This window comes from Mandrillus leucophaeus, unplaced genomic scaffold (assembly GCF_000951045.1).
Source record: "Mandrillus leucophaeus isolate KB7577 unplaced genomic scaffold, Mleu.le_1.0 Scaffold884, whole genome shotgun sequence".
NCBI lineage: Eukaryota > Metazoa > Chordata > Mammalia > Primates > Cercopithecidae > Mandrillus > Mandrillus leucophaeus.
The window spans coordinates 565,606-580,278 of NW_012109630.1; the positions used below are offsets into that span (position 1 = coordinate 565,606).

The following is a 14,673-nucleotide window of genomic DNA, read 5'->3' on the forward strand; positions in this document are numbered from 1 at the left end:
TATCTCTAGTTCCCAGTGAGTGAGCAGAAAGAAAATGAAGGCAGTGGGTGAAGTATATAAATTCCTTTCCTAAGAGAAGGGTCGTATCTTCCCTGGCTGTGCCCTGAGCTCAGTTACCTTGTCTCCGCTCTGCTGAGCAATGTGGTGCAACATGATGCTGAGTCCATCACTATTCATCCTAACGTCTTCCTTCTGAAAACATGGGTTTTTAATCTTAGTTATGTAATCCCATAATTTTCAAGCATTTAAAATCTCAAACTTAGCTGAAAATTCAAAACTGCCTTTCTTTCCTTAAAATACAAATGAACAATCCTTATACTAAACAAATAAAAAAAATTGGTCCAATTTCACCATTTCTAAGAGGAAGAACCAAAGTCATTTAAAAATATGTGCTTTTTACATATCGTATTTTTAGAAATTCAAAATGGAGATTTCTAACAACTAAAAATAGTTGAAAAATTGTTTTCAATGGCATGAAAAACATTAGAATTGATAATAGTTTAAAAATATACAATACAGTTACAGACTGTTCAATCTTTTTTTCAGGAAAACAAAACTAACCAAATATATTGAACATTTTCTCATTAAAAAAATCATGAATGTATGAGCATCTGCTTCACTTATTTACAAAGTCATGTTGACAGAGCCTCCAAGATTCCTGATGAAGTCCTGATATTCAAAAGATTTTATTCCTAAACAACATGAATAGCTACATAAAAGTTAATATAAATCAATTTAATTACTAAAATGTGGTTTTGTTACAGATTAATAATAACATCTGTAACTTAAGCTTACTATATGCTAGGCCTATATGTAAATGCTTTACATATATTTTTAATTCATTTCTTCTAAATAACTCTAGCATGTTGATACTATGGTCATCCCCCTTACACCATAAGGACCATGAAGAACAGGGAGACTAAGTAATTCTTTAAGACGATGAAGTTAGAAGGAGGAGAGCCAGTTTTCCAGCTAGGCAGCCAGGCTCCAGAGACCCTACTCTCAGCCAATATACCAGGTAGACTCTAATTAGTGTAATATTTATTGTATTATGAAGAATGCAACAAGTTATGCCACAACAAAGGAAAAATTTATAGCAATAGAATAATAGAATTATTTTTCTAACTTTTACATTTTCTAAGAAAAATAAACCAAGCAAACCCCATCATAGGAAAAAATAGTAACTCATAATAAAATTAATACCCTAACATGAACCAAGTCAAGTCAAATGCACTAATATTTCTGTGGATCTATTACGGGCACACTAATACGTCAGTTGCTATTGTGACTACAGTTTAGTATAAAGGTACTCTCCTTGCCTTCCTTGGAGTTTATATGATAATTTGAAAATAAAATAGATTCTGGAAGATCACAGAAAATAAAACTTTACAAAGTCAAAATTTCAAATAATGAAAGAGTGGTTGTGGTACAATGTATGGAAGAGGCACAGAATCACAGAATGAACTAAAGTACATTCATTCAGTTGTCTGAAAGCGTATTCAACAAACTGTACAATTATGTCATCCAGATCTCCTAGGAATGTGAGGACAAGGTCAACCTTATTGCCTCGGTTGTAAAAATGAAGCCATGAGATTAGTGAAAGAGGGAAAGAATTCTTACTAATTCAAAACTAGCAGAAATTTGGGCCCACTTAACAACTGGCAGTTTGGTTCCAACAAGAAAGAGAAGCAGAGATACACTGTAAAACAAACAATAAATCAATTAAACCTGACATTGTACCAACAAACAAAAAGAAACATGATTCAATTCAATAAATACTGACAATAGTGTTTAGCAGAAGAGGAAACATCCTATATTAGGAATTATATCTATTTATATCTTATATATAAATATGTATTCATATATTTATATTATATTTATATTATATATATAAGTATAAATAAAATATACATATACATATTTTAAATAAATGTTTAGAACTTTCCAGTAAATGGAGAATATTTGTAAAGGAGAAACGCAGTTACAGAAAGTTTGTGTTTAATCTCCTGATGGCCTTTATAGTCTATCTAGAAAAATAAAATCCCAAGTTAATGTGATAAGATCTGGAATTGTACATTCCTAGAGGGAATAGAGGGGACTTTTTTTAAGTGGAACCGTTTTGAGTTTTTCACAAGAAAGATATGAAAGGCTGAGGTTACATCAATTGAGTCAGAAATTGGACACTATTGCTTTTAAAATTTGAGCTAGTGTTTAATGAAGTATTCAATTAAATTATGCTGATCAGCACATACATATTCCATGCACACGGATTTGGAATATGTAGTCTTTTGTTCCTACTTCCCACTCCCTGGTACTATCCAAAAAGTGATGGATGAAATATAATTATGTAAAGTAATGATGATTATTTATCACTCTTATTATCCTTAGTGGCAATGAAATAATTAGCAACTATAATCCCAAAATCTTACCCAAGTTTATTTTGTAAATTTGATATACTTATCTTTTCCATAAGCTCTTGAGGCACTTATCATTTTATGACACGAAATGTTTATTACAGATATATTAGGTGCATAACACTAAAAAAGTTATTTTACATTCTCCATTGTGAAACAAATTTAGAAACTTACGAAGATTGTATAATATCTCAGAAAATACTGACATTCAAAATGTAATCTCCTTTCAGTTTTCCAATTAGCTTACCTTTTCAGGTTCTTATTATTGATCTATTTGAGATTTTTAAAGTATTTTCATTTAAAATATTATTGTAATCAGACTGCTGAGTGCAATTTATCACTGTACTTTACATGTACTCTGTCAAGTTTATTTCATTACTTGAATTTTTCAGCACGCCTTTATGTAATGCATTTACCAAAGATTTTCTGTTTTACCACTATGGAATGTGCCCTGTGTTGGATGCTGGGAGGAATAATTCAACAGGGAATGGAAGAAAACATAGCTGGATACACAGAATGTATATAAGGCCAAATGCTGATGTTCTCAAGTGTTGAGAAGTGGAAGTTTTATACTATAGTGTAAGATAACATTGGTACATTTAATAAATACTGTAATTAGAAATTTGAACTGGGGTAAAATTTTAAACTTTGGCTATGGGGAGTACTAATGGTACCATTTGCAACAATAGTAAAGTTGAGACAAGAACTGTTTTAGGTAAATCTGCTAAGGTGAACTTTCTTTTACTTTGTGCAAATCTCTCTTAATGTACACATTCCTCATGTTATAATAAAATTAATTGATTACAGATCTGCCTCCACACCTAGTCTATGGAATTTTAAATTCCATGCAATGACTCGCTCATTTTCGTACTCTCTAGAATACATTTTGGTACTTGGCATTCATTAGGTACTCAGCAAATGTTTGTCACATGCAGGAACAAAAATTTAGTATGAAAAGAGAAGTGGGGAGTGGAAAACTAGATTTCAGAGTCATTTTTACACAAACAGGAAATAGTGCCTACTGTAAGTCTAGCCACTGTCTGGCACACAGAAGTTCATTTATATATCTTGAGGAATGAATGCACATATGAATGGACAAATGAAAGAATGAAAAAGACATTCAGTTCACTGAAGAAATAAATATGTTAAGGAGAGAAAATGAACAAATTCTGAACTTAGGAAAGTAAAAAGCTAGAGGAAGAAAAGCAGTCAGTGATAGGGTTGGAAAGGAATAGTTAAAAGACAAAACAAGGAAATAAAGTGTCACAAACAAGAATGTGTTCTAGTTTTGTTTCCAAGTCTTTTACATTATTTCGTTTTAATTCTGACAATAGTGCTGAGAGGTTGAAAGATAAGGTATTATTATGCTTGTTTTTTCAGTAGATAAAGAAATTGAGCCTCAGAAAGTTTAAGTGACTTGGAGGAGAGCATTTTAAACAGAATTCTTAACATTATCAATTATAAAATGTAGAAAATATAGTAAGGACTGAAAAAATGTCACTGCATTTGACATGCAGTTCATTGAAGTCTGTGCAAAGTGAGGTTGAAAAGGAGAAAAGTAGAGGGGTGGAAAGAGAAGTAAACATTTTAAGAGATGAATGCATTAAAAGAGATATCACATATGTGATAATCACTAGGTACCACGCAGAAATGACATCACATAGTGCTAGGATGGGGCAGAATTTATGGTTGAAGACAGTTAACATGAATATCTTTTCTTCTTACCCAAATGGACAGCTTGCTTCCAATAAAATGCTTTTCATTGTATTTTACATATATGCGTGCACATGACAGTTTTCTGACTTTGAAACTTTAAGATTTTAAATTTATTAAGACCTTCTTGATCAAATTCTAACAAATACTGCTTCTGTGACTCCTTTCTTTAATGTTTTCCATCCAAAAGAACAGTATCGAAAACATTTGGATGGGAGTCCAGGAATGAATGCTATCTCACACTGCAGCTCTGCCAGCTCCCCTCTCACTTGGAGAATAACGTCTTATTAATGTAAACATGGAAGGCTCCTGGTAAAGTTAGTAATTCTACTTAAGGATAATTTCTACGGGCAGTTTATAATTTCTAATCAGAAGTGGAAAAAAAAAAAACATAGCGAAGAAACATTTTTTTCCTTGACTTCTCTAAATGTGTAAGGGGTGGCATATGTGAAGTACTAGAAGAAATATACACAGTAAATTCTGTAATAAAATGCATAAATTGTGAAATGACCTAGTCAAACTTGAATAGATGAAATTTTCTCCTTCATATTTTATATGCTACTTAAATCTTTTATTCTTCATACATGCATACACAAATACACATGCCCGCGCACACACATACAAGCACAAGCTTATAAAATTGTATCTGAGATTGCAAAAGCTGTTTTCTGAGTCAAATCTGTTTAGGTTTGTTTAGGAAAAGATAATTTTTATTAATATTAGGATTGCCAATTATGGAACATAAGTTTAAATAGTTAAGCTAACCTTTTTGGATAGGCAAATAATCAACAGAATTGCTAGTTAAACATGATTCAACATTTTACTCAACTTTTGGTGATGTACATAGTATTTAATAGAAGAATGGGATTTTTAAGATAATATAAGCACTTTACATATTGTTCTTTTTTCCTTCCTGAATTCAGTTAAATAAATAAACCATACTCTGACTGTGTCTACATGCCACATAAATGTCTACATAAAAAGTGACAAATTTAGGCCATCATCCAGCTATTTGAAAACATTTATTTTGATGACATTAAACATCTGGATGTTTCCAAATACCAAGATGTTTGATGTCCTGCAGATAAAATATCTGATGACTAGTTGAATCCTTACTTATCTGTGGCATAAAAATATACATTTTCATGTATATATCTCTTCCAACTTCAGACAAAAAATGTAATTTTAGCATGGATATAGTAGGAAGTCATAGACAGGAATCATCAGGTTTAGAGAGATTTTTGGTATGGTTGTTCTCAATGAATCTCTGACCTAGAAAAACATATTTTATTTTCCCTTCACAGAACGACAGAGTTAACTGTCATTTCAATAATATGAATTAAAAGGTAAAAGGATTTGTAAAATGAAGGTACCTAGATACATAAGCTTTCATCTATAATGACCTACAAAAACACTGTATGTGGGAAAAGTATAATATAAAGTAGTCTAACTTGACTGAATCATTATTCAATTGAAATGTTATATAAAACATTTCTTTCTCTCATTATCTTTTTAAAAAACATTTTGTTTTTTCTTAGCATGTTCACTCATGCCATCCAGGTGAAAACGACAGACATTCAAACTTTCTAATTTGATAATTTGACGTTTGAAGTGATGATCTGGCACAAGGATGGTAATAAACACAAATTCTATTTTTGGCCATTCATTAGATTTTAATTTGTCTGAATCATTGAAGACTGGCTGTTCCAACTACTCTGCCTCATTTTCTTACTCTAGTCTAATTGAAGAAAAAGCAATTCTTCTATAAGAAACAAGGCAAATACTGTTATAGAGTAGAATATGTGTTTTAGTTATAAAAGAAAGATTAATGTTCTTTTCAATTCTTGCCACTTTAAAAATAATTCTGTATAAGCATTAAATACCATTTCTAAGCCTTTTGAATCAAGATTGCTTTTACTTCTTAACTAGAAAGAAAAATAAATGTTAAAGTGAAAAACAATTCCCTGAAAGCTAGAAACTATTATAGCACTAAAATAACAGACAATTGCATCACACATTTCAGCTCCCAGCACTGTACCTTTAGGATCACTCAGAACTGAACCAAAGGCACTGATGACCACATCGGCTTTCAGATGGACCATCTGATCTTCATCTTCGTTCCATTTTCCAGTTTCATCTTGCTCTGTCCGAACAAATTGCATAGCAGCAATTCTCCCACCTTTTACTATAACCTTCCGTGGGGACAGGAATGGCAGAAATTCACACTTTTCTTCCTTAGCAAGTTCCATCTAAAACAAAACAGAACAGAAAAGAAACTTGAAATGTTTCTTATTCCATACAGTATTTGATTTCTAATTGAATTATACATGCTAAAGCTTATGATATTAAGTCAATATGCAGCTTTTTCTTTCACCAAATCTGAGTTTCAGTTACCAGTTATTTGCATTTTGTAAATCACTGACTCAGGGAGTCTTGAATTGGAGTAGTAACGTGGACGTATATAGATCACGGCATCATAAGGTATTTCTCAAGTTTTAAGTACTGCATGCTCTACATTTGGTAGTTTGTGAGGTTTCTGACCATAGTAGCCTATTATTTTTACGTTTTCAATTCAGTAGATAAAGCTCTCTTTTTAAATCATGCTGCATATTAAAATAAATACTTCTGTTTATTACCAGGCTGCATACATCCAAGCTGGAAAAAAGTCAACAAAGTGGGTGAGCCAATCTGTGCAAGTACATGATTAGAATGGTAGGTAGGAGAAAAAGACTAGAGAAACTCTGCAGAACTAAGAAATTAAAAAAAACTTCCTTTTATAAAACCACAGAAGCAAATACTATAAATGAAAAATTGAAGACAGTGAAACAAGTATGTCCTCCTGATGAATCCCTAGTTCTTCCCCATTTCCAACATAATTCATTCTGCCATAAAATCTGGATACCCCGGTTTCTGTTTGTTTTCATATGCATAATGGAATGTTCATTGAGACAGAATATTAATATTGACTCATTTGCTTATTTTTCCATTAATTGCTTTTGGAGCAATCCAGACCTTTGTCAATGTAATCAGAAGTACTATGTTCAATGTTCTTTTTTTAAAAAATGCAAACATGTCCTACTGAAGTGTTTTGGGATGTTCAGTCTTATTATTTTCCTTCACTCTGAAAGCCAGGCGGATTCTCAATAGGATCCCTGAGTAATGTTTCCACTGAGGTTGTGTGTATGAGGCTTCAAACGAAGAGTTATCTGGGCTTTGTCAAGATGGAAAAACTGAGACATAAAGTAATTAACTCGATGCTGTAATCAGGCCATGGGCCCATTTTTCAACAACCTGTCCAGAACTAGTGCCATGAATCACTATCACCTGGAAGGTTCCTTAAACCAGACTGCACAGGCCCGTTTTCAGAGTTTCTAACGAGGTTTAGGTGAGGCTTGAGGATCTGCATGTCTAACAAATTCTTCAGGTGATGCTATGCTTCTAGGGCACAGAAGATACTTTGTTAACCACTGTCTTTATTAGATTATAGCTGACTGGCTCAGAACTTGGTCTCTATGACGCATTTTCAAAGACAGTAATACTGCCCCTAGGGAGCAAAAATTAATTCTTAGGGAAAAGAAAAAAATCCTTAGATATCATAATGGTCTAGTCCCTTCAAAGAGCTGAAGTATATAAACAGTTATACAGTATATCTATGGTACTAAAATTATAGCAGGGAGGACTAAGAAAAATCTAAAGATACTCCCAAAAGGGGTAAAAATAAAATGGTTAGGAAACACTGATCTATACTATAAATTATTATGAAGCTATTCAATCTATGTCTTATTTAGGATTTTGAAAAATATTGTCATTAAAGGCTTAAAAATTGGACCCACATACAAATTATTACACAGTCTTTCCCTTGTAATTATGAAAATCAAGAAATCAGCAATATAAAAAAATAACATGTGGGATGTTATGGTGGTAAATATACAAAACAGTTGATATAAAACTGCTCACTCCTCAGAAAGGAAGATTACAGGTAAGTGGAATCGAAAAAAATTTGAAATCTGCTCTGCTGTTTATTTGGGATAGTTTCCTTATATATAAAATGGGGAGAACACCATCTCATTAATTGGTATGTGCGGTGTTACTGAAAACAACTCCAAAATGTAAAATGCCTAAAGCAGAACTTAGTATCTAGAAGGCTATGTATTCATAGTTACTATTTTCTGAATTCACTTTTTTTTTTCTCTGAATCATTCTTCAGCTATTCAATATCACTTAGAAATGAGATTGTGATTTCAAGAGAGAGGTGGCCCAATAACGAAGGTTAGTACCTTAGACTCCTCTTTCATTTTCTACAAAATAAAAATGTATGATTTCTGGAAGGCAAACTATTCCTTGAATAATTCAAATTACAAAATAAAGATGATTCCAATATGTAAAATATGTTTTCTGTGTCACTTTTGTCACATTTATGCCACATATCACCTTGTAACTCATCAATATAAGCCAGTTTATTGTGTTTCAAAATGGCAAGTGGTGCTACGTGTTAATGATAATGCCACACTTGATTGAATAACAACTCCAAATGTTTATGGTTTGAATAAATCAATATACAATGTGTATCTCTAACAGTACTGTTTTCTGTGGAGGGCAGAAAGGAAACACTGCGCTATGCCGTACCCATTGGGAATATGTCTCACTGATTGACTTAGGATCTGTTTGGCCCCATTCTATCTTTGCTATCTATTAATACTTCTATAGTATCTACTATGACATAGAGATAATCTCTTATACATTTTGGCAAATTTGGCATTAAATTTGGAAACAAAAATTGGACATGATTTACAAATCAAAAACTTCTATGAATTTAAAATAAATATTATCCATCACTGAATGCCTCAGCATGTTTTAGTGATGTTCGCACCATGGTTTTGATTTTTGAGGACTTTGTATAACCATACATAGATATAAACATAAAAAAATGGCTTTAGTATATACTCATCTCACATCGTAATTTTCTATGTGTACCAGGTTTGATTATATGTATTCAAACATCTAGCATTCTTACCAATTATCTGACAGTGCGCTGGGGATGGCATGAACACTGGACCCCACAGAGATTCATCTGCATTTTTTTGCTTTTCAAACTTTAGAGATTTTCTTCACTCACTAATACATGTAGAATTAGACTATTAAGCAGCAGACATAAATCACACCACCTTCTGCTATTTTGCTACTTGATAGCTAGATTTTCCATTTTACATAAGAAAGGGAAAACCGTTTAAAGAAAAAATAGTTATATCATTTGCATATATATATATATTTGTTTGGAAAGTATTAATATTGGGAGAGTGAGATAATGTTAAGATTTATCTTGGGAAATAGTGAAATATTAGGACAATGAAAATACAGGGTAAACTTGTATAGTGAATGCTTATAATTTTATGCTGCCTTGACATCTATTTTAAATATAAGTTGGACTTCGTTATACCAGAAGAAAGATTCAGTTACCCTTGACACACACAGTTTCCAATTCTATACTCTACCTCCCTGCAGCACCCCTGTTTCTCAGTGTAGTGCATCAAGATATTGGCCTTATACACCTGCTCCCTGATCACCACTTCCCTATGAAATGAGTAGATGCAGCCTGCTGGACTGGTCCTGCTGACCCTCCACCCTGCATGGACTGTGCAGACACACCACAATGACTGACTCTCAGTCACCGCTTGATGTCCTGGAACTTGTGCTTTGAACCAATCAGTTAAAATTTCCCACGAGAAACCCGTTTGTATAATGCCCTGGATCCACAAATAAAGGCACTGGCCTGCAAGTCCCATTTTCTCTCTTTCTTTCTCTCTCTCTCTCTCCATGCACCCCTGACCTCCGTGTGTGTGACCTCTGTGCATAATGTGTTCCCCTTCAGGAACTGTAAGTAATAAAATCTTTATTTCTATTTTGAATCTATCCCAATCACTGAAGGAGTGCTCTCATCTTAAAGAATCCTAAATTAAAATTGTGACATCATATGTGAAGTGAAATATACTTTGAAATATTATTGGACATCATAAAGATTTACTTTCACTATTTAACAAATCTATTATTTGTCTTGTTATAAATCTTGTTTTATTATTTTATTTTATTTTATTTATTTGAGACGGAGTTTCGTTCTGTTGCCAGTTGCTCAGGCTGGAGTGCAGTGACACAATTTATTTATTTATTTGAGATGGAGTTTCGCTCTGTTGCCAGTTGCACAGGTTGGAGGGTAGTGGCAAGATCTCAGCTCACTGCAGCCTCCGCCTCCCTGGTTCAAGTGATTCTCCTGCCTCAGCCTTCCAAGTAGCTGAGATCACAGGCACCCACCACCACGCCTGGCTAATTTTTGTATTTTTAGCAGAGATGGGGTTTCATCCTGTTGGCCAGGTTGGTCTCAATCTCCTGACCTCAAGTGATCCACCCACCTCAGCCTCCCAAAGTGCTAGGAATACAGGTGTAAGATACCGCGCCCAGCCATAAATCTTGTTTTATAACAAGATAAATAATAATAATAATAGGTATTTATAACACTTAAAAGTATTCTTTTAAGTGCTTTACATGTAATTCACTTAATCTTCATACAGAAAATACATATAATGGTTTACATGTAACTCAATCTTCAAACAGAAAAATGTTATGACACCCGTATATTTGTTACAATAAAAGTACTTAGTTTCAAACCGACTTTGTCTCCCTGCTGTGGTGCAAAAAGCCAAAAACCACACTGGGCATCAGCATGATTTTACACACTTAGCATACAGCCTTAGGCACACTGCTGCTTGCTGGCCTCACAAAGAAAAAAAATAAATAAAATCTGTGGACAAGCATTATTTTCTTTCTACAGAGGAGAAACTGAGGCTCATAGAAGCCAAAAATACACTAAGGGATGAAAAAATTTATCTGAAATTAGGATCCAGCTGAAACTACATCCTACTTGGTCTTCATTATGTTCAAGAATAGCAACTGTAGTATATTTGAAATAATGAGACTGTATGATTCTAGTTGCTGAACCTCAAACAAAGCAAAGTGGAAAAGGAAAAGCTAAAGTCAAAGATGAAGGGCTAGGCTAAATAAAGGTCCCTTTGTGGGAAAAGGAGACTCAAGCTTCCCAGTCTAAGCACATTTATAAGTAATATAAAATCATGAAATACAGGAACCACGTGATGGACTTATGAACCTAATATTGTAAACGAGTTAACAGAGACACCTTGAATCCAGATAAAGAGTAAATTTAGAACACAAAAAAGTACTACTTCACAAAGTGGATATTAGATACACAAAACAGACTATCTTAAGATACAAAATTGAAAAACTAACATAGAATTTAAATAAGTTTGTTCAATAGTAAACTCGTTCTCAACACTCTTTAAGTAGAGGAAGAATATCTTATTGAACATTCTATCCTTTATGTCCAAGAGTGATATTAAAAAAGTCAACAATTGATAAGTATAAGCCCATGAACATTAAGATAAGACACCCAGCAAATCAGAATGCATGCCAGTCAATAAGTCAATGAAGGGGTATCAAGTGAATGTCACATGGAAGGACAGGGCATCAAGACTGGTCACAGCCCGATCTGTGTCTATCAGAATGATTGGCACACAATGGACCCTGAATAAAGTTTTGTTTACTAGAATGAATGACGAATTATTATGAAAATCTGAAGGACAATCAAATTAAGGAAGGTACAACCAACTAGTAGTATACTGAGTGAATGGCTATTAAACACCCATCTCAATGTAAGTAACAGGACACAGCAGAAGACATGCTACTTGACCGGATCATCCTATGTTGCAAGGTTGAAATAAAAAAGCAAATGGTGTTCCTCCTCAGTTGTCATTTATGCTGCTATCAGAAAACATGGACCAAACTGACTGGTGGTGTAACCATATGCAGCGTTACTGTTCAAAGTAACCAGCCTTCTGTGACAAGTAATTCACAGATCTGAGTGTTAGTGCCTTTTAACACCTAATGTTTGTCAATAATCATTAATAATCAGTAACTCTGAATCTGGATATGGATGCTTCTCCTCATGGCACCCATATATATTTATTTGATGGAGCATGTCCTTATGAGGGACAATTGGTATATCAAGCAAACATGCCGACCTCTCTTTTCCTAATCTCCACCAATAAAGTAGTAAGCAGCTATAAGAGTCCATTTCTTACATTTGACAAATCAGGTTGTCACTTTCTTTTTACACAGTAGAGGGAAAGTTAAAAAAAATTCTCAACGTTGATTTTCACCTCCATATTCAGGAAAGATATGTGGCTGATGCTGAGTGAAATAAAAATAGCATGCTATACGCATGCAATAATGATCATCATTTTAATGATTAACTTTATGTAATGTGATGATTTGGTCTGATTAATATTACAGGCATCATACTCCAGAAATTACGAAACAACTTAATTTTCTATAATTAAAAGCATGATGTCAACTCACTTTTAGATTGCACATAGGCAAAGCAAGAATAGGTTATAAACTATAATGAGTGGAGCTCAAAACCAGCATACATTAAATTCTGGAATAACTTCTAATAAACTGACGTTTGAGAAGCAATATGAAGAAACAACATTCTTTGTAAAGATTACCCTCTAATACTAATTGATGATTTATCCATTCTACATGAACATAAAAACCTAAAAATATTATTTAGAAGCAAAATTATTTAGTAGTCTACTTTGGCCAGTGATAAACCTAGAAAATACCATCTCATTTCATCACTGTTAAATTATCGGATGTACAAGAAACATTCAGAGCCATGTGGTAAGAGCACCAGCCATCTAACCAAACATTTGTTAAATATTATGTACAAAAACAGTGCTGTGATCTACAGGTAAAATAAACTCTGCCTTAAAAATCTCATAGAAGCAGAAAACCAGCATCTATAGGTAATAATGTACAACAAACATAATTTGCTTGACCCGAATTTAGTCAGGTTCTGAACCTTTTCCTAGGACCACTTCTGTGCTTTTTTGTAAAATCCAGATTTAGCAAGAACCCTGCTAAGTCAGTTTAGCAAAATCCCTCACTCTTGATATTTAATCATCTTCAATATCTCATCATGTACCTCATCCTCCACTATGACCCAGGTGATGTCTGACCCTGGCCTGTCTTCTGCAAGAATCCTGTTAGATTGATTTAGCCAACAGGATAAAGCCTTACCTTGATGTTTCCTTTTAGTAATATTTTATCTACTGACTCACAACCTACTCCTTGGCTATTAATTCCTACCCTTCCATTCTGTTTTTGGAGTTTAACTCTCATTTGGGGGATAAAAAGTGTCATCAGATATTGAGAATGGAGGGTTCCTGCTAAAACCGGACTTTACAGGGAAGTACACAGGTGGGCCTTGGAGAAGGTTCAGGAGCCTGATTAAAGTTTGGCCTTTGGGAGGCCAAGGAGGGCGGATCACGAGGTCTGGAGATCGAGACCGTGCTGGCTAACAGGGTGAAACCCCGTCTCTACTAAAAATACAAAAAAAAAAAAAAAAAAAAAAATTAGCTGGGTATGGTGGCAGGCACCTGTAGTACCAGCTACTCAGGAGGCTGAGGCAGGAGAATGGCATGAACCCAGGATGCGGAGCTTGCAGTGAGCCGAGAGCACCACTGCAATCCAGCCTGGGCAACAGAGCGAGACTCGGTCTCAAAACAAAAATTGAAGGAGTTAGGAATCTTTGTCATGTGTAAAGGCAGTATATGCGAATGGCACATAAATGGGCATTTTGCCTAGCAGTAGTGCAGATCAAGGAAGGGCACCATTGCTGGGCACGGTAGCTCAGGCCTATAATCTCAGTGTTTTGAAAGGTCAAGGTGGGAGAACTGTTTAAGGCTAGGAGTTCAAGACTAGCCTGGGTAAAATAGAGAAACCTCATCTCTACTAAAATATTTTTTAAAAATTAGCTAGGTGTGGTGGCATCTGCCTGTAGTCCCAGCTACTTGGGAGACTGAGGTGGGAGGATCTGTAGAGCCCAGGTGTTAGAGATTGCAATGAGCTATGATCACGCCACTGCAATCCAGCCTTGGTGACAGAGCAAGATCCTGTCTCAAAAAAAAAAAAAAAAAAAAGGGGGGGGGAAAAACAAAAGAAAAAAATAATAAAGGGCAGCATGGAAAAGGTGCTATATAAGCTAATCTTGAAGGAAACGTAAGAATTAATCACTGGAAAGGAATTAGTTACTGGGAAGTTCTTGTATGGAATCCATTCTCTCTCTTTGAAGAAGTGAGTGTGGAAGGGTAAAGGAGTTTATCTCAAGAAGAAAAGAAGGAAAGCAGCTTGGTTAAAGCTCTATGTAATATGTAAGCATCCTACTGGGAAACAAACTACTGTCATTTATAAGCGGAAGAGTCCTTAGCAATGGAATGCTTTTGGCATGGCCTATCTGTTAGTTTAGGATTGCTATAGTAAACAAATCCGGAAAGGTGAATTTAAGGGACATAGATCACTATAAAGAGTAATGCAAGTTACATAACTATCTGAGTATAAATTAGATGTCTCATAAGTGAAACAACTTTCTTTGATCTAAGTGATGGAGCTACTTACATGACCACATGTTAATCCGGTT

General features: G+C 34.3%; 1 protein-coding gene across 1 annotated transcript in view; it reads right to left on the bottom strand.

Moving 5' to 3' along the window:
- Positions 1–14,673, bottom strand: part of DPYD (dihydropyrimidine dehydrogenase) — a 903,050-nt gene that overhangs the window by 501,591 nt on the left and 386,786 nt on the right. Inside the window, exon 11 of the mRNA XM_011969334.1 lies at positions 6,166–6,376. Within this exon, the coding sequence (XP_011824724.1) occupies positions 6,166–6,376 (211 nt within the window). The remainder of the gene's footprint in view (positions 1–6,165; positions 6,377–14,673) is intronic.